Consider the following 27,408-nt stretch of genomic DNA (forward strand, 5'->3'; position numbering starts at 1 on the left):
ATCTGGGGACCATGAATGTGTGTACAAAATTTAATAGCAATCCATTTGATATTTTGTGTTGTATTCAAAGTAATGTATCTACATCTGATAGTTTGTTAATGAAACTTCAATACAATTTCAATGAGCAGTAAATATAACACAATTAAGCAATGCTGAATATACAGTATACAGATGGGGCTATAAAGGCATACGTTTAGAGATTCAACAGATGTTAATGTATATACAGTGCAAACACACATGTACACATAGTGTCTAAATATTTGTACGAAGGTGTGTAAGCATGTATGGGCATTTGTCTACATGTCTATGTGCTGGTATGTACTCTTGTCTCTTTCCGGTTCTATCAAACAGCCAAGCCAGAACAAGCCAGGTGAACCATAGAAAGAGTTATTTATGATCTTGTTATTGGTATCTCAGAGCTGAGTTGCTCAATATTAATAGCTGATGCTTCCCTTCGTGACTGTGTGTGAGAAAGCAGTGGGGACAGAATTACGATTTCTCAGTCAAATGTAAAGTACAAATCAATAAAAATAATTTGTGTTGATGACACAGTTATGAAACAACAGAGAGGTCAGATGGATAAGTATGTAGCCTGCAAATTGGTTAAAAAAGAAAAAATGTGGCTATGTAAGCAAAGCTTTTCAACACTGGGTGTGATTTCTGGACTGAGTGTAAAAGCAGATCTGAACACTTCCTCTCTGACTTGGAGTGACAGAACGCTGTCTTTGTTGTTAAGTTTGTTGTTAGCAAAGATGTACTCAAACCAATACAGAAACTACGAAGTGCGTGCATACCTGAGTCTAGTTGCATGTGTGTGTGTGTGTATCCCCTGTGAGCACCAGTGCCTTGTGCATGTGTTTGTCCTATAAACAGACAAGAACAAGGACAGCTGTCGCTCTTGGCAACAAGCATGTGAATGTGTAGGTAGCATTGGATTTCTGTCTTTCATTCTTTGCTTTTCTCTCCCGGCCTTTATCTGTTCACTCTCTCACCCGCTGAATAATGTCAACTCTTCTCTTCTTCCTCTCTCCTGCCTGTTCTCTCGTGCAGTGTGGCAGCAGAGGAGAGGATACGCCTCTGTAAATGTTTACTGTATGAGAGTTTGTTAAAGATGTGACTGTAGAGGGATAAACATGAAACATCTGGACACAGACCCAACATCTGCTGCCTTGAGGGAGGCGGATGCAGAGAGCAAGGCCACGGGAGAAAGGCTCAGGGGAAAGAGGAGATGAGCGGAGAAAAACAAAGTGGAAAAAAAGAGAAAAGAGATAGATATAAGAAGAGGGGGAGACTGGAGCCTGCTATTATCAATTGACACTAATCCTTAAAAAACTGATATAGCTGAACAATTTTTCTGTATCTTCTTCCCTTCCTCACTCCATCTTAGTCTTTCTTTCTCTCCCAGACAAACAGCAGAAGAGACTGGGAGTCCAGCATCCAGTGCAAGGGTGGGCCATGTAGAGGAGGGAAAACAAAGCCAACAAGGAGCAGATGTTCAAACACACGAACACACACACACACACACACACACACACACACACACACACACACACACACACACACACACACACACACACACACACACACACACACACACACACACACACACACACACACGTGGACACAAACTTGCTCATTTGGAGTACATAGTTTCTGTCCTAGAATTGAGACCACACCACTTCTACACAAACACACACATTGATGTAAAAAAGAGAAGTAAGAGAAGAACATCAGGGACAGATAAGCATCTTCCCAGCAAGAAAGGAAATAGCAACTTTGCAGAAATGTAACTTTTCTTCTAGTAGCTTTTACACTTTTCGTGGCCTTCCTGAAATCCCGGGGCATGTGTGTGTGCATGTGTGTGTGTTTTACAATCTAATCCAAAATCATCAGAGGAAACAGCTGCATGGACCTGTGTTGGTTGAAAGGGGCGGAGTTTGTAGATAACCTCTGACTTCTCAGACAGGAAGCTTGGAAAAAAACCTCAGGAAGTTGCTCTTAGGACTGATGTACAAACCAGAGGTTGCATGTACAGCAGCGTGAAAAATAAACACAGCTTTCAGGTGCACAAGCACAATGACTCGAGTGTGTGCCTCAGCACCTTTTCCCTCGTCTCTCATGCGCATGGCACCGTGCATGTGTAAAAGTGCATTTAGCAAGTCTGTGCACATGACAGAACAGCCACAAAATAACGTGGTGTGTTATAATATCTGCTAATGTAACACCTGAGCAGCTTTTGCAACACCTTCACAAACAAAGCCATCAATCAATCAGTCGTCAGGCCATCAAACTACTTGCTCTGTACGTTCCCAAACTCTGGAGCTGTTCTCTATAAAAAACCCACCTCAGGCAAGAGGAGGAGAAACTGGCACTGTGCCTCTCTTTCAGTGACTCTGAACAGAAAGGAAGCAGCCTGAGTAGTTTCATTGTAAGTCCTTCCTGCTGCTCTTGAAAGGCAGAACCCATGCTCCACTGAGGCCTGTCCTTGTGTCAGGGATTTGTTTACATCAATCACCTACAGCACATGTCAACATGACACAGTCACAGCAAAAAAAAACAACAGAACAGCACTCAAAAGTGGCATATGTGCAATATCTAAATGTCACTGTCAACATATACTCCATTAAATTTAATGATGGTTGATTTTTTCTGCTACTGGTTCAAGAGTGTAGCTGTTGCTACAACATAGAGCATTCGTGAGACAAAGCTCTTTCGATCTGTGAATCTCATGTTCTGGTTGAAAGAGAGACGATGGTGCTGTCTCTGAGGCTACGCTGGTTTCACTTCTCGGCTGCGCAAAACCACACACATACACACATACATACACACATACACACACACAAATATGTCCCCTGTCACTACCACATCGACACAAATGCACACACACGCTTGAGGGCGGATGCACGTCAAAAGCAAACAGTGGAATCCTACTCCCCTATAACGTCATGCGCCCACTGCTACCCGACATAGCAGCCAGACAGATAAAGACAGCGGGGTGTTTGTGATGAGCTGAATGAAAGTGTGTCAGTGTCTGAGTGCTCCTACATCGACTGACAATGACGTCTGTCCATTCTCTCCACCTCCATCTGTTTCTCCATCTCTCCGTCCCACTCTCTAGACAGAAAGAGCACAATGGGCAGACATGAGGAGAAGTAAAGCTGAGGGAAAACTGCAATTTACGACAAATATGAACAGAAATGGGAAAGGCAATCATTTTTTTTAAAAAAGGGAGTCATTCAGTTCCAATATAATCACTCCCAGACCCAGGGGAATCAGACACAGCTGTGTTATCATTGGTGTCTTTGCCCTGCCTGTCAAAGACTCTCACAAAGACACATGCTTTGACACACATATGCACAATGGATAATTACTGCCAGTTAGCTTACTCATTTATCGCTATTACGCTACAACGACTTCCTCCGCTGCCTGTTTGAATGCACATCAGTCTGGAAATGCTATTTAGATATGTGGGCTTGACAGACTAGAAACAATTTAGCAATTAAAGAAAATGTATCAATCAGGTACATTTCACTTACCACTTCTGGCTCTAATTTGTTCACAAATAAATCACATGTATTGCCTACACCTGCAACCTCTGATATTCAGTACTCATTATCTGCCCACAGTTGGGCAGACAGATGTCAAGATTTCTAAAATGTGTAAGTGTGAATACAAATTTACACATTTTCTTGGATTATTTATTGTGTCAGTTTTATTTTGATTTACTGGTTTAGCAGCACATGGAAAAATGAAGTGAAAAAGAGACAACCAATGTCCTCTTAAGATAGCAGGACACCACTTAAACATGATTTTTAGTCTACAGTCATGCTAAATGTACTGTGAGGCTGCATAGTAGGCTTAGATGAGCTTTGAGCTAAATGCTAACATCAGTATGCTAACATAAATGATCATGTTTACCATGTTTACCACCTTAGTTTAGCATGTGCAATATTGGAACAGTATAGGACACATTCAAGATAGGACCTGATGCTGGCTGTAGATAAAAGGTCAGGGGATCACCAAAGTTAAAATGATGGTGTCTACCAAATTTTATGGCAATTTCACTCAAACCCACAAATGTGAACCTCACAAGAAAAGTCAGAGGATCATCAAAGCCTGTGGAGTCGTCCTGTGGGAACCTTGAATGTCAGGCCATTTCAGGACAATCCATCCAATAGTTACAATATTTTGGTCTGGACCAAAGCCAACAGACCAATATTACCTTCCTTATAGTAACACCACAAACCTTAAAAATTAATTTTAATTTTAAAAGATGGGATCATGCACCCATGCAGTTTCAAAATCCAAAGTAGTGGGACATGACGTTGTCTCCACTATTATCTTTGCGTGCAGAAAGCAGGGAGCCAGGGTTGTGCAGAACCACTGAGGCATCAGTTACCTAAGATTTACATTGTTGTTGACCTCGATTCAAAGAGAGAGAAACAAGAAGAGAGAAACAGAGACCTCTGGACATTCATTATTAACAGCCTGCTAAAATGCATGATGACACCTGTATGAAAGACAGAAGTAGAGAACTAAAGAAGAGAAAGAAACAGTGGGAAGAGAAGCAAGACAGTGGATCAGCCTGGCTGTACGGTGACCTCAGGTAACCTGGGAGTGTGGGGGTTGCAGAATGGTTCCCTGGATAACTTTCAAATATCTGCCAACCACAAATATCTATTAGACGTGAGTGGAAACAGAGCTCTTATTATCTTCTAACATAATACAACTGACAAGTTTCTATTAATAGTGTTAGTGTTAGTTGTAGTATTGTTGTGTGTTATGGTTTCATTAGTGCTAGTGGTATCACTGGAATTTGGTTGCTCATTTTGCCCTTGAAATAAATCTCCCTGGTTGTAGATAAACATATGATTTGTCATTCACTTTGCTTTCATTGATTTGTGAATGTTTGTACTTTAAAACATTTATCATTTCAAAGTGATGATCCAATTACTTCACTTCTGAACAGCATGGCTTCCAGAGGCAATAATAGCTGCGGGTCTTGAAGAAAAGGAGGATTGGTTTGAAGCCATGTGGGATGTGTTCATATTTGAATTTATATCACCAGAGTTGCTACAGCTGCTTATAATCTCCTTGACACAGGTAAGACATCAAAGTGTTGCTCAAGGATACTCTATTTCAAGATGTAGCAGGTACAGAAGGTGTGACCTTCCAGGGTGGCCTGTCTCATCACCATCTCACCTTCCACCAGACACATAGCTTGGGAATTGTCTTGAGAATCCCGCAAAACCAACAGGGAATGAGGGAAGTGCACATCAACTTTGCAGAGAGGTTATTCATCAGGCCTGCATGCCTAATTCAAACATACAAATTTATCTGGGCCTTCTGGTCAGACCACCTGACCTTCGACGCCATAGTAATGGTCTGCCTGACAGAGCCAAAACACACAGACTGAGCAGTCCCATGGGCCAGTCTGTGTTTTCTCAAACATGCACACACACATATGTGCACAGGGTTATACAAACACACACATAAAAGCACACTAAAGCATGTGCGCACACACACACAGGCTATGATAAGAGCAGGAGCCCTTAACCTTCTGAGATAGAGGACTTTAAGTGCAGACAGGATTCCAACTGCTCACTCAATCACTCCAGTGTGTTTGCATGTGAAACACAGACAGCATGTGCGGTTATGTGCAAGTGCCCGAGTCAGTTTCGGCTGAGACTTTTTTCTATTCCTCTCTGACAAACCAGTCCGACTGCACACATATCCACACACTAACGCACACACACAAACACGCACACACATGCAAGTGTGCTAAAGCAGAGAGGTGATTTGGGAAAGATTTCTCACGGCCAGAGTGCCCTAAGCAACACTGAGTAAATACAGTTTAATGATTGGTTGAGAGGGCGGAAGTGCATTCCACAGAGTTAGCCCCTGATCGCTGCCACTGGAATCTCAAATGATACACACACACACACACACACACACACACACACACACACACACACACACACACACACACACACACACACACACACACACACACACACACACACACACACACACACACACACGGCATACTGCAAGATCACTATCTTTTCTGAGAACTTTGTAAGAAATTAGCATTTTAAAATGATGCCCTCAAACTGAACACACACTGGTCCAGTTGTACACAAATATTACTCTGATACACACACGCCTACTGATTTAAGTGTATATAAAGGTCACCAAAACACCTGCGCACAAATTGTAAAACACAGAGAACACATTCAATTACAAGAATCTGTAACATCAAACAAGAACAGTGACAACAATTCAGACACTGTACACCAGCATTGATCTCATAAATTCTGCACCCTAAGCAGTTACAGGATGCTGGAAAGCTCAATTTACAACAACAGTCTCCGCTGTATCTCTTGCTAAGTCAGGGCCGTGCTTTTTGTCTGCACAGTGATAAATGGTGCAAGAGCAGGAACGATGTCTTAGTTAATATAAGAATATAAATTAAGCAGCATATTCAGGGTGAAATACATCTACCTAAACATACTTGTCACACTGTGATGTAAACCCATAAGATGAATCGTACAAGATGGACCAGACGATCTAGATGCCTTGCAGAGCTACACTGCTCCTGGTTTCCATCAGCATGCAGACATGCTGCAGGACTGCACTTCACAAATGCTACACCACTCATGCATGCAAGTGATAGTACCTATAACTCTCAGACTGATTTGAGTTTGTGTGTGTGTGCAAGCTTGCACATAAATCCTTAGGCAGGCACATTCCCGGACACCGCTTTATATCACTTGTCAGAAGTTTCAGATTTCACGCTTAAAATATTGATCGCCCTTCAGCAGGGCAGCAATAACTTGGCCAAGTAATAACTTAATCTGATGTTTAACTGAGGATTCAGATTCATAAAGCACCAACAGAGAGGAAAACCTGAAATTAAATTGAAGGGGATTCTTATCTGTGAACTTAGTCTTATGGCTCTGAAAATGACTGAATCCGAATAACTTATATTTATTACAATAAACACAAGCAATACCTATATATAATAATGCAAAGCAGTGGAATAGCAGTGTAAACAGTTCTATCTTATTGAAACTCATTGGACTGATTTCCCAGACAGGGATTAAGTCTAGTCCAAGACTAGACTTGTCTCTCAATGGATATGTTCACAAAATTTTGTCTTTAGTCTAAGACTATCTTAATCTCTGTCTGAGAAACTGGACCATTAAGCTCAGTTTTTGTTCAAGGATCAGTACACAATTTTTCCCATATTAACGTAGAAACAGGTTTTTCTTGCTTTAATCTTTCCCCCTTTTCATGTTGTCCTTTAAGTTGGTATTTAGATACTGTCTTTGTAGTATAACTGAATATACAGTGTAGCTGCAGTAGAGCACTGGGCATGTCAATACTACATTTAGTCAGCTATAATGACAAAGCCGTCACGATTCCTAATCTGCATACAGTATGTACCCAGTTATAGTGTGTGTTCGTGCTGTTAGACAGTGGCAGTCCGAACTACTGTTTTCAACTTCATTTTAACAGGAAACAAAGAGTCCATTTATCTAGAGGGAGGCAGAAAAGAGGAGGGGAGAGACAGTGAAGGGGTGAAAAAGAGATGAAGAGAGAGAAGGGAGGAGGAAAGGCTGAACGATGGATGGAGCAGGGAGGTAGGAAGAGAGAGAAAAGACTGAGAGAAGAACTTTCCAAAACAGCAGATCCTGGAATGTTGGTGGAAGGTGCCACATAGCTCCAAATATTTGTTGCTCGGTCGGCACGGCAACAGGACAACCAACACATTTATTAGCAAATCCCGACAATGATACCAGAGACTTAGGGAGAGAAACGCCCAGAGAAAAAGAATGAGGATTGTGATATGGGAGGAATATATATACACAACTGTGAAAAGTAAGAGGCGGTTAACAAAAAAAAAAGAAGAAAAAAGTGCACATGGTATTTCATTGTTGACTTTATATTGTGAAAACACACACACACACATATTACAGGTAGATACTGCCGTAACTGGGCTTAAACTGAGAAACAGAACAAACTGCTGTCCCTCAGCTATGTACTGCTGCTTCCTCCCTTCAGCCTCGCCCTACATAGCCCCAAACAAACACACGCACACACACGCACACACACGCACACTCACACATATGTATATTCTCAGAGAGAGAGAATTAGAGGGAGTTCAGTGCTCGGTTTCTCTTAACCACAGTAAATGAATAGGTTGCTTTGGCTTGTCTTTCCAGGTATGAGCCTCTCTCTCTCTCTCTCTCTCTCTCTCTCTCTCTCTCTCTCTCTCTCTCTCTCTCTCTCTCTCACACACACACACGTGCCTGTGTGCACACACGTGCACACTAAAGGTGTCCCATTGGTTCCTTCGAGTTTTCTGATGTCCTGTCCACTAAGTCCAGTATTTTCCAGTATGGGGGCAAATCATGACCACTTACGAAACCACAAAAGAAACACAGAAATCAATTGGAAGTTGTTACTTTAATCTTGAATCGATTTCAGGTGCTGTGGTTACTTGGAAACAGGCTATCGAGGCTCCCATTAAATTTAACCTGATCTGAACTCTGTTTTTAAGGTGTTCTGATATGTAAATTTAATGCACACCTGCCTGCCAATCAGAAAGAAACATTCTCCATGGCGTTAGGACACTATAAAGGTGTATAAAATCCCTCAACCTCAACTTCTAGACAACTGTCCACATCTGAGCTCCCTCCCCTACAACCATAACTACACTCAATATTGATCTGTGATCAGGTTTCATAGCTGTCTCAGAGGAGGGTGGTGAGGATGATCTCTGTGTGTTGGCGTGCATATGTGTGTATTGAGAAAGAGAGAACAAGAAGGAGAAGAGAGAAAGAGAGAGAGGAGTCAGGAGATTTTTTTTTTTTTTTTTTTTTTTTTTACAGTTGAACGTCTCCTGTTTCATAGGACTGCTTTCTGCAAGATCAGGTTCACTTATACTAATCATGTATCCAATAAAGTCTGAATATAAGGTAAGAAAAATATTCAGCGGGCCTCTCCCTCTGTCTCTCTGGCGAGCCCGTATTTATGTTCTCTTCTCTTCAGTAAATGAAAAAGAACAAACTTCCATTCTTCCTTCTTTCGGCCTCCCAGCCAAACAGTCAAAAAACAATCGCTCAGTCCTGTCACTCTCCTCCTCCTCCTCCTCCTCCTCCCTCCTTCTTCTTCTCCTCCCTTTACTTTTTTATTACCTCTGAAAAGCCAGGCTAGAATAACCAGCAAGTCCAAACACACGCTGACAACCTCCCAGTCACACATGCACACACAACCACAACACACATGCACACACAAACAACATGAACACGCACATGAACCCCCATACATACTAAAACAAAAACACACACACACACACACACACACACACACACACACCTACACACATACACACACACACACATACACACACACTGTGCGGTTGGTAAGGTTCCCCAGCTTGCGGAGGTAAATGGAGTGGAACAGGTTAGCATTGCTGCCATATAGTGTCCCACCTGTACAAACACAGTGCTTGATCATGGCTAAACAGACACAGACACACACAGACACACACACACACACACACACACACACACACACACACACACACACACACACACACACACACACACACACACACACGCACACACACAAATAGTCCTCCATCTGGGCCGAGGCACTGGTGGGTTTTAATAGCTATCGATCATTCTCCCTGGTGACACACTCACACACTCACCTCCCTGTTACAAGCTGAACAGAGCCTGAGTCTACACACACACACACACACACACACACACACACACACACACACACACACACACACTGCACATGTTCACAAACCCTTCTATGCAGCGTAAAAAAGGCCATTTACTTTGCCTGTCTGTGTGTGTGAGTGCCTCTGTGTGCTTGTGTGTGTCTGTGTGAGTCCTGCTGTGGCTCACTCTGCCTTTCTTTTTAGATGAGGTTATTTAATTTACATAATGAGGCCCAGACTCACTTTCATAGATTAAATTACACTGAGACAACAAATAAAAATGCGTGCAGACAAACACCCCCACACACATAGAAATCCCTGTCTATGTAATTTAAACTTGAACCTTAAACTGGAAAAAAGTTGTTCTCTTGTCTTACCCATGATTTTTTTAAAGCCTAAAGGTAAAGTCAAAGAACCTGCAGTGTGCCCACCCTTACCCAATGATGTCATCGTACACTTGCCCGAGTGAATTACAGTGCGCTGAAAGGGTCAAAATGAGGGAGAGCCAATCGATATTCCATATGATTCTGACCAATAAATCTAAGATGTGATTAGTCTGGGTAGTTAGCAACGATTAATTGTCAAAGCTAATAAAGTCTTTTGTGGCTGAGGGTGCCAGTGAGGCTGCAGGGAATCATGGTTCATTTTATGGGCAAATTAATTAAAACCGTGCCTGAAAAAACCCTGTCAGGCATCAAACACTCATTCTACACTCTCTGAAGGGCGTAACAATGAGACATCACTCAGGGAGATCTTCTGTGTAAGTGTGTGTCAGTGCATGTGTAGCTGTAATAATCAAACACAATGATTCCTGTCTTCATACCGTGTCGTAAATCCGGAAGAGGGACATTTGTCATTTAGCTGCGTCCTTTTTCATTATAAAAATGGCTACCACAGCCATTTTTTTTTATGATGACCCACTTATTAATGTGTAGGTGGACATGTGTGAGGATCAGTATGTGTGTGTGTACACTACTTATAATTCAGGGAAAATTATAATGAATGAAAGGCAACAGGGGAGAATGAAATATGTGTTGTAGGATAGTGATGAGAGGAGAGGAACAAAAAGGAGAAGACGTTTGACCAAAAAAAATCTACTGAAAGATGTTTATTGGAAGATGCATCATTCCCTGTCTTGAGCTTAAATCCAACTACAGGCTACATATTCTCTTCTCACATTTCACTGTGTGAGGAGATGATCTGGTAACACTCACAATGCCCTCCCTATCATGCAGAGTGGTTCCAGACCTTTTATTGTCCGAGCCCTGTCAGATGACCTCATGTCAACTTACAAAGTGGTTGTTATATAGCTTTTAACAATATAAAAGTAATATTATTTAATATAGTATTACCTTTCTGTTTGGTTAGGTTTGCATTCATACTGTAACAAACTACAGTGGAAGTGGAAGAAGCTGAATGTTTCAAACAGTTTCATCAACCATGCATCCAAAACTTCTATTTCAAAACATTTCTCCATTTAGCTAATTATTTAAAATGTTAAGTGATGACTTTTAGCTTACAATCACCCATTTCCCCATTACTTTTAAAGGGAAAATACCCTTTTAGCCATCTATTATTTGTTACAGTGATGTATAAACTATTCATCCAAAACGTTTTGCTGTAATGATTTAGTCATGATTAGTCATGATTTAGTCATTGGTCACTATTTTAATCAGTCAATCCTTTTAAAACAATTTTTTTACTTTTAACTGTTTCAACGTCTCTGCTCATTTGCTAACTAGTTTTAAGGCATTCTTATACTAGCATGTGATTTCATAACTGACAAAAAGTGTGAATATATGTATTAATTTAATAAAATTATAATTTGTGTTTTTATCAATTTAGTTGAACTACTCCATAATCTTGGCATGTGCCTCCTGGCAGCTGCATACGTATCCCCTTATAAGTACTCTTGGTTGGGAACCTTCTTCTAAATGTTGGTACAGTGACACGCCTTCTTTATGTCCTCACACACTGACAGATTCATATGCATACAGTAAAGGCAGATCCAGACATGTACACACATACACAGCCTCACATGCAAGGTGGCTTACAGGCCAGTCCAACACACAATCTAAGCAGTCCAGCACTTTTCCCCCTTCAAATCACAGCTGAAACAACAATTGTTCTCACAGGGTAAGACCATTGTGACTGTGAACTGTCTCAAAGGCTTCAACAGTCTGTCTCCCTGTCTCTCACTCACCCTGCAAAGCTCAAAGGACGTTCAGTTTGACGTAAAAAACTATTTCATTGGCTTTACATTTGTGCTTGTCCTTTGTACTGCACAGTGCTTTGGCCAGTGGTTTAACTTTTAACAATACTAACACAAACACAGAGAGCACTCTGAGATTTTACTGAAAAGAACTGCTGAAACAATACAACCAGGCCGCAGCCTGTTTCCATCACAGGGGAAATCCTGCTGCCTGGACAGCCACTGATAGGAGTAAGATGAAAGGGAGAGGGAGAGGGATGAGAGAGGGATGAGAGAGAGAGAGAGAGAGAGAGAGAGAGAGAGAGAGAGAGAGAGAGAGAGAGAGAGAGAGAGAGAGAGAGAGAGAGAGAGAGAGAGAGAGAGAGAGAGAGAGAGAGAGAGAGAGAGAGAGAGAGAGAGAGAGAGGAGAAAGATAAGAGAAAGACAAAATGTGTGGGGGGTACAAGTAGATGAAATTTGGGATTCAGTCCAGAAGGGAAAATAGTGCAGACTTAATTTCAGGATGGAGGGAGTGAAAGAGGTGAGAGCCAGGAGAGAGGGGGAGGTAATGATATAGAAAAAAAGTTCAGCAACAGGCAGGGGCTGATGGGAGGAAAATCTGAAGACTAGAAAACTCAAATCAGTGCAGGTCAGGATGCAGCTGAGCAGGAACACAGTGCTTGTAAAACATAGTGAGTTTGTGTGAGAGTGTGTTGATTCTTAATCTTGGAAAAATAAAACAAGGGGAACAATGAGATACAGAGAAAGCAAGTGAAAATAATTGATTGTTTAGTAGACTAAATGTAGACTAACTAAAAAACAGATGCACATGAGATAGCTTTAGGTTATCTTCTAACTTGAGGTTTGTTCACCTTTGCATAGTGGCAGATTATAAGTTTAAAATTAAAAGTTTTATAAGTAAACATCCTGGAAGTGTCAGTGTGGACAGCTGAACACTATCAACATTGTTAGACTCTTATATTCATTCCTCGACATCTGCTAATCAGCTCCATGCAGTCTCAGGATTTTAGTTGATGAATCGCTTCCACCAAATGACAGTAAGTAAGAAACAGATGCACTTCTTGAATGCAGCTTGAGCCACATAATAACTATAATTCTGAGAGGGATGGAAGTTGGCAAATGACTTTTACTGAGTGTGCTGATATATTAATGCTAAATTATCCTGCTGTTCAGCTTTCTTTTGCAACCAGCAATGGAGGAACTATTCAGGTCCTTTATTCAAGTAAATGCAACAATATGTTAGCAGTGCGAAAAAACTTCATTACAATCCAAATTATGGTATTTAGTAATTAGTAAGTGAAGTAATTATTATTAAAGTAATTAAAGTATCAAAAATAAAATTATTCAATGGTTCTGTGACTGGTATACTATTATATGTTTTATTGTTAGGTATAATTATTATGAATTAATTAATATGTAAGGAGCTAATTTGACGACTTCACATTCTTTCCGATATTCTGAACTTCAGAGAAGTTGGAAAATAATAAGTAACACAAGTAACATAAAATGGTTTCCTCAGCAAACCAGAAATAATTAAATAAGGGCAGAGTCATCAGTTCCACTAATAAGAAGTACTCACAAAAGAGTATATATCCCAGTATAACCGATGACAGTGAACCAGCTAAAATCTATTAAATATGGTCTGCTGCCTGATTTAGAGCCTTTAAATAATTTATCTGTGACAATCAACACACAAATTCTCACATTGTTACTTTGGCTGTAACTACATCTCTAAGCCTTTAGTTCTATCTAGCTTACAATAAATGAGGACAATACTGAATAAGTACAGCATGTGACCACAAATGACTAAATGTCCAGAGTCTGATCCATTGCAGCAGCGGGATATCCTTACTCCATGTTGAATAGCCACTTAAACAGTAGGGTTCCTCAATGCTAATGCTCCCCATACATTCTTACACTGAAAATTACTTTGGCAAGCTACCACGCTGTGTGGTTACCCCCTTTATAACTTTACGCATGGCGACCAGGGAAGAAAAGCAGACCCAATTCATCTGGCGCTCCAGCCATATTGAAACATTTAAGGGTTCGGCATTAAACACTATTTGAAAGTATATAAAACAGAATTTACCAAAGTCTGTCTTTTGCCATGGGATTTGGCACTGGAAAGAGCGTCAGTTTAAATGAGATAATAACTTTAAATGACATCATATGTTTTACCTTAACCTAGTTTGTGTATTTAGTACAATGGATGAAGTCATACATGAGGATCCCTGCACTCAGGTGGTGGGCACTAGACCACCTACTTATGATTCTTTCATGTGCTTTAATTCAGAAGAAAAGCAGTCATGAATAGATAAATGAGTGAATAAATATTTCAGAATATGCCAGAGGAACATTGAGTGTAAATAAGAACCAAAAAAACTTGCCCTTATTCTGCTTCCTTTTCTTTCATCCCTTGAGTGATACTTATAAAACCATGACAAAGTGAATGAAACTGACTGAAACTGAAAGAATAAGAAACTGCTCGACTTTTAAAAAGACACCCAGGAGAAATATATGAAGGAGAAAATATTTCAAAAAGAGGATTCAGAGGAGTATATACCATATAGACTCTCCTTAACCTTCCCCTCGAGTTGACCATATAACAAAGCAATCTCCTCTCAAGCATTTAAATCAAAAAAAGAAGCTGCTAAAGATCAGTTAAGTCAACCCATTAGATCAGATTTTATCTGACTTCATTGATTGCCACAGTTTGACGTATACAACAGTACATAAAGACAACATCAGCAGCAATAAAAAGTCAGACTATGGCAGTGTTTTATGATCTGGTTCATCCTCCTTAGGTGCCTTTCTGAGCCAGCCAGCGCCTGGGGACTGATTTACTTGTCACACAGGGGGGACATATTTAGACGTGGTGTGCTGGAGATAGTGGGCAGTAAAGCTGGCAGGGCAGAAGATGACCCAGACAGTGGGAGTGCGGAGAACTAGAGGGGAACACGTAAGACACACCAGTTAACCTTCTGCCATTAAACCAGCAGTGATTTCTGATCAAGGGCCAAGGGACAATGGACTGCACTACACTAATTACACACTCTGACATGGATAATAGGAAATGTACTTGTTCTTTATGAGGGGGAACATACGTCTGGATATCCTTTTTTTCTCTTTTTTTTTTAACAATTTGAAGTTGTAGAAAAAAAGTTTTAAGCGTAGCCATACAGATCTGTGGTATAATCTGTCTCCATTACTGTAATAGAATAGAATAGAATAGAATAGAAAGTCTTTATTGTCTATTCTATTCTAATACTCAAATGATTTGAAATCTCAAGGGAAAGAAAGACTCAATAAGATGGACTTGGCTCTGCACTACAAGTAATAAACTGAGCTTTAATGCATTTCCTGATAAATATGTCTGTGTTTGTATTAACCTGCCCGAGTGTCGAATTCTAACTCCTTCAGCATAAACAGTATAGTGAAAACCAAGTGGAGAGTGTTTTGTGTATGTGTGCTATTAAGGACAATTTATATGAGACCACCAACCAGAGACCACCATGACATCCCCAACCGTGAAGCAAAATGACACTGAACTCTTTCCACTGTGAGTGCACACACACACGGAAAAAAAATCGAATTTGTTTTCATGTAACTGTTTTCGTTCGCTTTTTCCACGTTTTCTGAGCTCACAACGTTCTCCAGTTGTAACCCACAGAAATCAGAGCTCAGATTTAGCTGCAATAAAAGAATAAAATAGATAATTGTGGGGTTCATTTTCATTTACTCATATCATATTGTACCATATATCATATGATGGCTCTATTGGAGGTTTCTGCTTGTTGTTTTCATACTTTTTAAAGCTCCTGCCACACATTAGGAATGGAGGCATACATATTTGTTGTGGCTGCGCCGATGTTCCAATAATAATAATAATAATAATAATAATAATAATACTATTACTACTAATAATAATAATAATAATTAGTATTTCGAGCTGGATAGAGGTGAATGAACTTGATTGTTACTGTTACTGCTTTATGCCTGTTAAAAAGACATTAAAAAGCATTTTTAGATAGCCTATATGTGGCAGTGGGAAGAGAAGCAAGAAAAGAGAAGCAAAGTGGAGAGGAGAGGAGATGAGAGGAGAGGAGAGGAGAGGAGAAAGTTGGTGGTGTCATTTTCATTTACTGTAGGCTATACAACAGAATAATAGAATATAAGTTACTCTAATTATGACAATTTTGAATCCGGATAAACCATAAATTAACTATACAGTAGCATATAATAGGATAACTTGGGATTTTACTGTAGGCTCTACAATAGAGTATACATTGTTCCATTTAAATTGGTTATATTCTGATATTATTATAACACATAGGCCTACTATTTTTTAAACAGAAATTAACAGAAATGTACAGAAACCAAAGAGGTCATTTAAATTGACCTCTTTGGTTTCTGTATAAAGAGTAAAAAGTGTTGTTAATTAGTTACTGTGTTATAAATAACGGTAAAATAGATATTTTATAAGAGAATAATCCTGAAAGCAGCGCTCTCCTCTACACAGACTGTCCCGCCACTGACAGTAAAGCGGGTACCAGATATTCAAAAACAATACGTCATCCCACAATGCACTGCGCTTACGCTCTCCTTATAGCATTACCTCATCCCACAATCCACCGCGAGATTAAGAATCTTCTCGGTGGTCGTCAAGGCAACGAGCCTTATCTGAAGGGCTGGGCTCCGCCCCGCGTCACGCCCTCCAGCCAATGGGAGAGCCCCGTCATGACATCATGGCTATTTTTAGAGAGGCAGCGGCAGCAGATAAGGCTCCATGCTGTACAACTAGTATATACACAGCCACAGAGGCACAGGAGGCAACGCAGTCACTGCTGCTGCCTGACGAGAAGAGTTAAGACTTAGTACAAAGTCTGGATACTGTGTCTAAAGCTTTCTGAATTGTTACATCTGAACGACCACCGCTGGCTGAAAGAAGTAAGTCCTGATTCCTGTCAAGAAAGTGCGCACACAAAGTTTGGAAGTTTTTACGCACAGAGAGGACGTTGGGAAACCAGTGTTTTTCCTTCAGCCGATAACCAGGAGGAAGAGAAGGGACGAAAAGTTGTTTTATAGAAGACTTTGTAGCTATTGTTTTTGTTTTGTCTTCTATGTATACCAAGATGGAAACTACTTTCTATGACGACTCACTCAACGCTTTCTCCCAGCACGACAACGCCGGCTACGGATACAGCAACCCCAAAACGCTGAAACACAACATGACACTGAACCTGTCCGACCCGGCGGGCTCTCTGAAGCCTCACCTCCGGCCCAAAGCCAGCGACATCCTCACCTCCCCCGATGTGGGCTTACTGAAGCTGGCCTCTCCGGAGCTGGAGCGGCTCATCATCCAGTCCAGCAACGGGCTCATCACCACCACGCCGACCCCGACCCAGTTCTTGTGCCCCAAAAATGTCACTGACGAGCAGGAGGGCTTCGCCGAGGGTTTCGTCCGAGCCCTGGCCGAGCTCCACCACCAGCACATGCCGGGCACACCTAACGCAAGTGTCACCTCAGCTGCCCAGACCGGTGTCAACACTGCCCTGCCACCCGTTTCCTCCGTTGCCGGTGCCACCGTTTACAACAACAACGGTGCCATGCGCTCTGACTCGCCGGTTTATGAGGACTTGAACACTTTCAACCCAGCCATCAGCACCGTCTCGGCACCGAGTTACACCACCTCAGCCCCGACTATGTCCTTCTCTGCTGCCCCACCGCAGCTCCCCATCTACGGGCAGCCCTCCGCCGCCCAACTGCCCCGGCTCTCGGTGCTCAAAGAAGAGCCTCAGACCGTACCCGAGATGCCGGGGGACACCCCTCCTCTCTCCCCAATTGACATGGAGAGCCAGGAGCGCATCAAAGCCGAAAGAAAGCGGATGAGGAACCGCATCGCAGCCTCCAAATGCCGGAAGAGGAAACTGGAGAGGATCTCAAGGCTGGAGGACAAAGTTAAAAACCTCAAGTCCCAAAACTCCGAGCTCGCGTCTACCGCCAACATGTTGCGGGAGCAGGTGGCCCAGCTGAAGCAGAAAGTGATGAACCACGTCAACAGCGGGTGCCAGCTCATGTTAACGCAGCAGCTCCAGACCTTCTGAGGTGTCAGCGGCGGCGGAGAGAGAAACAGACTGTAGTTGAACGAGACGGACGCTTCCTGTGATAGTGAGTGGCTGTATCTCCCAAAATCGTGAAGGGATTTGGGATGATGTGGCGCGACACTGGCAGGACCCGGGGCCGCACAAAAGTTCCTGAGTGCCACGGGCTCCCCGGTGGCGCGTCCCAGAGAGGGGCTCGGGACAGTGACAGTAGCCATGAACCAGAGGGGGCATGGCAACAAGCAGGATACCTTTCTGTTTCGTGCTGTTTTTTTTTTTTACAGAACTGGACAGGACTGAAGTTTTCTTGATTTACACCCAGCTCTGCATGGACCTTGTCATGACCATCAAAGGAGAAATTCAGTATTAGAGGATTTATGAACCTGCAATAGAGACGTTTCTTGCTGTAGCCATAATGGCCTCAAACTTGGGCGTGTTGGCCAACTCTAAACGGCTGAAAAGTTGTAACAAAAGCTGCCTGACTTCCGAGTTACAGTACAACGTACTTTTTTCTTATTGTAAGAAATTAAGTTAGAAAAGCTTCAAGATTTACTTGTTTTTTCTAAAGTTGTGTAATGGGGTTTCACTCATTGTTATATGTATATAAGATCAACTTGGAGTACTTATGTTTACCATTTGTAATACTGTATAATTTTTTTTATGTTTGTTTTCTGAGCACTTCAGAAAGTAATCAATATTTAAGAAAATAAACCAGATAAAATGAAGCAACATTGTCTCTGTGTTCTTGCAGTGTGTGACAGAAAAAAAGTGGGTGTGCCATGTCAACAGCTCAAACAATAAAACATGTTGCAACATGTTGCAAGAGCTGCTAGTTCCCAGTACCTCAAGGTAAATTCCATTAGTGCTAGTATTGATCCAGGCTAAGTGATTGTGTTTCAGCTGACAGCCCTGGCTCGACTGACACAGGCCAATTCTGTAAATTGGGGTGTACAGCTCAGATCTCCACTTAATGTCTCTACACACACAGGCCTGAAATTATTAGACAATACCTCTCTTTGTTATCAGGTGTTGGCACTACTGGAAAACGTTGTAACTACAACACTGTGAAAGATTCAAGTTTGAGGGTGTGAAATCTTAGGCAGTGATTCCCAAAGTGGGGTCCGGGGAGCCCCGGGGGTCCTTGAGGGGGTTTCCAGGGAGTCCCCAGCAAAAAGGGGAATCATTTATTTTTACACTGTAATTTCATCCATAAGTAACACAATGACAGAAGGTATGACTATTTTGGTGATAGGTTTCATATACTTTGTGTAATCAAACATCTAAAAGCAAAAATCTTACCAGATAGGGGACCCTGGCACAAAAATCTTATCAAAAGGGTTTAGGGGTCCTTGTAAAGCTTGAGAACTACTAATTTGACACATGACAAAAGGAAAATCACAGCCTATCCTTAATGCTATTGCATCATTCAGTTCTTCAACATTACTTCCTGACATGTTGTAAAGAAAGAAAGCCCCAACATGTGAAATAACAGCATGTGAAACAACACAACATGTGAAACAAAATGCACAAGAATCTGCAAAAAATAAAGATGTATTGCACACATAGGCTGTAGTAAATGAACCACTGTGTTTTGTGGGTGACTGTGTTCTAGATAAATCATATTATCATATAGTTATACCAACAAGTCATGATTTATAATGTACTATCAATGGGTATGCAGTAAACTCCTCTCTGAAAAAGTAGTTTAAAAGTACAAACAACAGTGCAAATACATAAAAGAATATCTTCACCACCACATATCTAAACAGAAGATTGGAATCTGATATCTCTAAAAATCACTGGCAGGTCTTACAATACAACAGCTAGTGATTACTGTTTCTACTTTCTAATCTTGATGAATGTTTTAAAAACAGCCCAATACTTTCAGTTATGACTAGTTTAGAAATACATAGTCTGTTTTTATTCATTTTTTGGGTCAGATCTTCAATTATGAAAATATAATCAAATTTATGAAGTTAAAAAAAATACAAAGTGCGGCTGCACAGACCAGAAAGTCAGGACACTTGACAGGTAAACCGAGCTATAAGCCTCAGGCAAATATTAACTACAGCTGATGAATGTGGTGGGACAGGTTACATATTGCATACAGTGGGTCCTTCTCATAATTTAACACTAGATGGCGACATAGACTGAGTTACCTGACAGATGAACTCTCTCTCATTGTATCTCACATTGGCTCATAAGTTGTTACTTGGAGCATTCATTCAAACAGATCTGTCATGATTTCAAGCAAAGAAAGAAAAAACTCTTGTTAACTATGAAGGCTTGTTGGGTAATTTTGAGTCTGACCTTGATACACAATGAAGCTTAAAAAAGAAGCAAAATTGAATCTGTTTCATCGGCCAATTAGGTCTATGTACCCTTACTGTTTGACCACTTTATACTGCTCTTTTGTTTCATTTTTTTATTTTCTTCATGATTATTTTATTATAGCGATCCTGAATCTGCATGGAAGATTTGTATAAAGTGCTGTGTCAAATAAATGCAGCTATTCAACTGTTTGTCTTAATAAAGGCATAAATAAAGTAAATTTAATCAGTCCAGTTCAATATTATTATAATATTATCAACAACGAAATTATAAACAAAAAGAACGTTGGTGGAGGTGTGAGGGAAAGCTCATTCTTTTTAATTTTTTTTATAACATAGACATAAATAGCCGATTATTCTACATATGTTTTACTAGTGTGGGCATTTCTGTTCCAACTTCATTATAAAACTGCTTTAAATTGCTCTGATTTCACAAACTTGGGGCATTATGACATCATTCCGGAAAGAGGAGTCCTTCCCTACCATATAAGGGGAGGGAACGCTCGGAAGATCTACGTCACGTCAGAGGAGGCGTGTATTACGGGAAGTGAAGCGACTCTGTAATCTGCACCATACGGAGCGTCCTGAGAAATTATCCAAAGAAGATTGGACTTGCTTCCCAAGGGCAAATCAATGAAAAGATAACAACAACAAGTAAACATATCCCATTGGACGTCAAAAGTGAAAGTAAAAGTAAAAAAAAAAAAAAAAGACGAAGAAGAAGAAGGAAGAACCTCAATGAAAACCATAAATCTAAATCTGCAGCAATTGTATGTTTACTATAATATCTAGAATATTAGATTGTTACTAATTATGCATACGTGACAATAGGTACATTTACTGAAGGACTGTACTTACCTATATTTGACAGCTCTATTAGTTTGGCTACTTTGCAGGTTAATTTTTTACATACAAAATATGTAACCAAATTAATAAGATGCAGTTTTATGGATTCACTTTATTATGGACTGAATTGATATCTACCACCCAGCTACAACATTAAATGGTGCTTACACGTTAATGCATGTAACACTGAAAACGCTGCTTCATAATAAGTCATTTCACTTTTGATATATTTAAGTACATTTTGCTAATAATATTTACTTTAAGTCAAGTAAGATCTTGATCATTGGTATTTCTACAGTGACGTATTGCTTTTACTTAAAGTAAAAAACCAGAATACCTCTTCCACCTCCATCTCTGACTACATTTGACACAAGAAACTGTTCAGCTTGTGTTTGTTTTAAGATTCCACATGATCATTAAAAACTGGGCTATTTGTCACCTTTGCCATAAAGGCGAGGTGTGATTCAGAGGTTGAGCAGAATGGGGTTACCCAGGGATTGCACCATTCTGCACCCACACATGCTCACTCACGCAGAAACATATGGGCGCTCTTTCTCTCTCTTTCTCTCGGTCTGTTGCACCAACTGAGATAAAAAAACATTTTTCCAAACCTGTTATTGTGGTTAGTGATTGACACATTAAAATATATTTAAAATTCCTTTCTGATTGACGTCATTATGATGAATTATGATCTCAAACTACAGTAAGACAATGTAAGATTGCTGCTATGCTTAACCTGATCAAAATAACAATTATAGTTTGTCACATAATCTCACAAAGGACAGGTTGAGCTGGACAGATTTGTATGATGAATGACTTCTGTCTGTATTTCGTTGCTAGGGTGAGCTATTTCACTTAGCAATAAGGTATGAAGTACACAAACAGCAAGAAACTGTAGTTGCATCAGGTGTAAAAGTGTGTTATGAGGTTTAAGATTTCATTTAAAATGATGAACATACTCAAGGATTTTGACGCTCAAGCAGCATCAAACTACATCAATCCCTATGCTGTGGATGTGATCCGGGCGAAGAGAAGAGATCTGGTTTATGGGATCTCACATACTGAGGATTTACTGGAGCTTCTTGTCACAGAAGGGGTCATGACAGCTGCAAAAAGATCAATTGTTTTAACCATCAGGACACAAAAAGATCAGAACTCAAGGGTCCTGGACATTCTGGAGGCCCAGGGTGAGAGGGCATGTCGGAAATTCTTCCATCCCTGTCTCATGGTCGCAGAACCTGCCCTTTATCAGCGTATCAAAACTTATGTGGGGAGCGTGAACGAACAAATCAGAGACACGAGCAGACAGCTGATTGGATATTTGCTGGAGAGGGAACAGGAGGGAATGGATAATGTTGCTGATCGAGTTGTCACTCAGAAGACTCATAGTGTCTTTTCCACCTCAGACACAAAGAGATCTAGCATTCAAGAGGAAGATAGAAGCACTCTGCCAATTGTAAAATCAGAGGACCATGAAGCAGCACAAAGCAAATCAGAAAGTCTCATCCACATGATTGTTTCAGATGGGGAGGTGGCTCTGGTGGATGATCTATTAAGCAACACTAATATCGACACTGTTAATTCCTCCAATGAGACACTACTACATGTAGCTGCTGAGTATGGGCATCTATCCATTATTGAGCTCCTGTTGCGTAGAGGAGCAAGGATGGACCTGCAAGATAATAGGGGCTACACAGCTCTGCACAGAGCAGCCAGCAGGGGTCACACTGAGATAGTCAAAGCCCTCATAATGGCCGGGACCCCCATCTACACTCTGGATCTGCAAAAGGAAACTCCCATTCACCTGGCAGCAAAAAATGAGCACCTAAATTCGGTTAAAGTCCTTGTAAAGGAGGAGGCAAAGCAGTTGGAGAGCCACACACAGGACAAGTTTCTCCACATGGCAGCCATGGGAGACAACTGGAGGCTGGTTGAGATGCTTCTGCAGAGTGGGGCCGCCGTCGATGCCAGAAACAACCATAAAAAAACAGCTCTGTTTTATGCAGTCGCCCGGAGCAATGAGAAAACAGTGACTGTCCTTCTAAATGCAGGGGCTAAAGTGGACTATGATGTTATAAATGAAGCCATTAAGCTAAATCAAGAATCAATTGTCCGCCTGCTGCTTGGTGAGGCTTTTCAGTTTATGATATTAAAAGCAAATATACCATCTGATCATGTTTCTTTTCTCTTTTGAGAGAGCACGAACCTGTGATCATTCAAACTCATATTATATTTTATTCAAAGCACAGCTAACACCAGAGGAGCTCTGAGTGAAGAAGTGCTGGCTGCTGCTCTCTTCTCAGCTGTCAGACAGAACCAGGATGGAGTGGTAGCTGCTCTGATAGACAACGGAGCAAATGTGAACATGTCTGACGAACAAGGATACACCCCTCTCTTATTGTCAGCTGAGCTGGGACACGCAGAAGTCTTCAGGTAACATCCTACAGCAATGACCAAATGTTGCTAAAACGCACAGAATACTCTCTTTGACACTCTCTTTCTCTTCTTCAAGAAAAAAAGTTACATTTCTCCTAGTTCCAGCACCATCTCTCTCTCATGTTATTGAAATGTTTGACAGAGGAATTTAAAGTCAATATGTGTAATATTTGTGATTACAGTATTACTCAAAATATTCTAGTGGCATAAATGACATGGTGACGGAAATGCAGTGCAGTCTATGGTGCTTCTAGCTCTTTATTTTCAATGTTCCTGGATCAAGTCTAAAGGTAGAGGCATGAATTACATTCTAATCTTTGGGGAAGCACCTGTGCCAGAAATCATATTTTACATGTGGCTTTAAAATGTTCTGTTTTACAGAAACATTTAAAGGAGTCAATGGTGACTTTCTTTTCTTTCAGAGTTCTAGTAGCAAAAGAGGCCAAACTGGATGCTACTTTATCCGATCTCTCCTCAGCCTTGCATCTGGCTGTCCACAGTGGCAGTGTGACCATAGTGCAGACACTGTTGGAAAGGGAATTAGACCCCAACAGAGCTGGACCTAATCTGCAAACCCCTCTACATCTGGCAGCTCAGTTTAACAGGTCAGACTTAGTTGGTCTGCTGTTAAGAGCTGGAGCACAGGTACTTGTCAAAACAGTTGGTGCTTGGTGTTCATTTTGCAGATATTTACAGTATGTTTGTCGATACTGAGAGTTGTATGCTATTTCTTTAGATCAATGCAATAGCCCAGGATGGGGTGACCCCTCTGCATGTAGCCAGTAGGCAAGGCCATGCAGAGACAGTGATCCAGCTTCTACAAGGCAAGGCAGACCCAGGAGTAAAAGACAGGCTAGGAAGAACAGTCCTGCACTGGGCAGCGTCTTCTCAAGCAGAGAGTCATGTAGTGGACCTGCTGCTGTCAGCCAAAGCCAACCCAAACATCACTGATAATGAGAAAAAAAATGCCCTTCATCTGGCTGCCATGGAGGGAAAAGTAGACGCTGTGACTTCACTGTTGTCCTACAAAGCAAAAAGAGAGGCTAAAGACATGGATGGTTCCACACCTCTGCATTGCGCAGCAGCTGGTGGGCATGCCAGCGTGGTTTCAGCACTTCTACAGTCACTTAACAACAAGGGGATGGAGGAGAGGAACACATGGAGGAAAACACCACTTCATGTTGCAGCTGAAAAGGGCCACGGTAGAGTGGTTGTGCTGCTCCTGGAAGCTGGGGCAAAGATCAACACTACAGATCACAGTAAAAACACTCCTCTGCACTGTGCTGCACGAGGTGGACACCAAGATGTAGTAAAGATACTTTTGGACTGGGTGCAAGCTGGGCGTATGGGGCAGAGAAAGAAGGCAAATCTGCACACTACCAATAACGTGGGGAAGACAGCACTGCAGGTGGCAGAAAGTGGAGACACACCCGAACATGAGATCATTGCAACTTTACTCAAGAGAAAGATGTTTCTCATCAAATAGAAGAAAAGAGGTTAAGAGAGCAAGTATTGATGTTACTATTATCTACCTTTAACTTTATTGAGTCTAATCTTTAATGAAATCATATGAGCAATATATGCTGTGAAAGGTGATTCTTAAAATAAATTATCTGACAGAAACAAAAATTTAAAATGCAAAGTCTACAGACATTCGTGGTCCTCAGAGGATGATTTCTACTGACTGGAGATTCCCTGACCTTTACTTTAGTACCACCATGCAGTTTACATTTGTGATTTTAAGCAAAATATCACAACAACCAATGGACAGATTGCTATGACTTTTGGTACAAACATTCATGCTGCCCTCAGGATGGACTGTGATATTGTTGTTAATCTCATGACTTTTCATTAAGCCCCATCATCTGGTTTAAATTTCAGTTTGCCCAATACTTTAATTTATGACCAAATATCTGCAGAAGTAATGACATTCGTGTCCACATAAGCTATTGTTTACTGCTACCTGCTCAACCTGCTGTGTTTTCAAACTTTTAGTTGTAACTTTGATGAAAACAAGTTAAGCTGTGTTTACTGTGTGGTCCCTGTCCTGGTCTTTAGGTTTTAAAATATGCTGTAAACGATTAATTATATTGTATTTCACATACACTTTATTCAGGGCCGGATTAGCAATTGCCTGCTTTGCCTGCTTTCCCTGTATACATCAATCAAGTTGTAGTGCCACAATCTCATATAATGAGCAGAGGGTGTTTGGCCCTGGAAACTTTTAAACATAGGTAGGAGTATGTGCGAAAAGGTGACGTTTATTGACAAAATATTCATGGAGCAGAGGAAAAAATGGACCCATGAAACTTGAGCAAAAAGACAATCAAATGAAATCTAAAGCCTTTCAGCAAACTGCGACCTACCCCCTTTTCTGTTCCATCACTATTGACCAGTGACACTTACCTAGAACACACTCAACTAACCACAGGCTGAGATAGACTGATACCAAGCCCCCACAACACACAGATAATGTGGGATTTCTCTGTTAATGCTGACAGTCACAATTTCCAGTGGTCACACACACACACACACACACACACACACACACACACACACACACACACACACACACACACACACACACACACACACACACACACACACACACACACACACACACAAGAAGAAGAAGAAGAAGAATGAGCCAAATTATTCAAAAAATAATTCAGACAGGTTTTTCCTTTCAAACTCAACTTGAGAGTGCCTAGTGACTCACTGCTTAGTGCAGTTAATGAGGCACAGTGATTGTCACTATCACTGATTAAGCAGACAATCTGCCCTACCATCACAAAACTAGTTAAAAACATCACAAAAGGACTGAAACCCTTCAACAAAATATAACATTGTAAAACACAAAAAACTACTGAAACCCATATTCCATTATTTGTGTAACATGACTGATCAATTAACAGACAGTGGACTGGAGTTACTGATCCCATACACAAAACACTAGTAATGTTGGGAACCAGAGCCTAGTGGAATGGGAGAGGAAGTCAATCAAAAATGATTAATTACTTACTAATACACAGACAGAGGGAGAAATGGGGTCTTTAGGGCCCACAGTTGTTTTATGTTTGATGCTGATGTCATGAACGTCTTCCTTTCCTATGAAGTACAAAGATGGTTACTGATAAAAAATCAAAACCACTGGATAGGATTAGGATTGGGGTTAGGTCATGGTGGGTTTGTTTCCATTATATTGTGTATTCCACGAATCACTGTCTTGCAACAGCTAATGCTATGTTGCCATTATTCACACATCTTTTGAATGCATGCAAAAAAATATAATTATATATAATATATGTGAGAAAATATTGGATACTAAGTAGACTAAGTAGTCTCCTTCAGAGAAATTCAAAACCTTATTATAAATGATGCCTGGATCAAATATAAATAAAATGACGCCTATATATCTTTAAAAAAATATCAGATGGCATAAACACAGATACCAATATATCTGTGGCTCTCCCAGCAGGGTTCATCCGTATGTTCCCAGAGCCGTATGTTCCCCCATTTCTAAGAAATGTTCCTCCCATCAAAATTAGGCCCTATGTTCCCTCAATGATTTTCCACCAAATGAGGCCCTATGTTTCCTCAGGCCTGCATTCCCATAGTACAGTTATGGCCATTCCCTATTGCACATAACGTGTTGTTGCCCCCATGCTTGAAAGACAGGTGAAATTCTATTATTAAACTGAGGGAACACAGGGCTGTGGGAACATAGGGCTGAGGGAACATAGG

The 27,408-nt window shown here is 41.0% G+C and overlaps 2 protein-coding genes across 2 annotated transcripts; both read left to right on the forward strand.

Annotated features, from left to right (window-relative positions):
• Window positions 1-16,803: 16,803 nt before the first annotated feature.
• Window positions 16,804-18,771, forward strand: jun (Jun proto-oncogene, AP-1 transcription factor subunit). Its single transcript, XM_062423845.1, has 2 exons — window positions 16,804-16,898; window positions 17,084-18,771. The coding sequence occupies exon 2, from the start codon at window positions 17,084-17,086 to the stop codon at window positions 18,053-18,055; it is 972 nt and encodes a 323-aa protein (XP_062279829.1). The 5' UTR covers window positions 16,804-16,898; the 3' UTR covers window positions 18,056-18,771.
• Window positions 18,772-22,174: 3,403 nt separating this feature from the next.
• Window positions 22,175-25,150, forward strand: caiap (CARD- and ANK-containing Inflammasome Adaptor Protein). Its single transcript, XM_062424609.1, has 4 exons — window positions 22,175-23,354; window positions 23,478-23,661; window positions 24,087-24,309; window positions 24,401-25,150. Exons 1-4 carry the CDS (start codon window positions 22,175-22,177, stop codon window positions 25,148-25,150), a joined length of 2,337 nt encoding a protein of 778 aa, XP_062280593.1.
• Window positions 25,151-27,408: the final 2,258 nt, after the last annotated feature.

The sequence above is a fragment of the Scomber scombrus genome, chromosome 8, assembly GCF_963691925.1.
Source record: "Scomber scombrus chromosome 8, fScoSco1.1, whole genome shotgun sequence".
NCBI classification, from domain to species: Eukaryota; Metazoa; Chordata; class Actinopteri; order Scombriformes; family Scombridae; genus Scomber; species Scomber scombrus.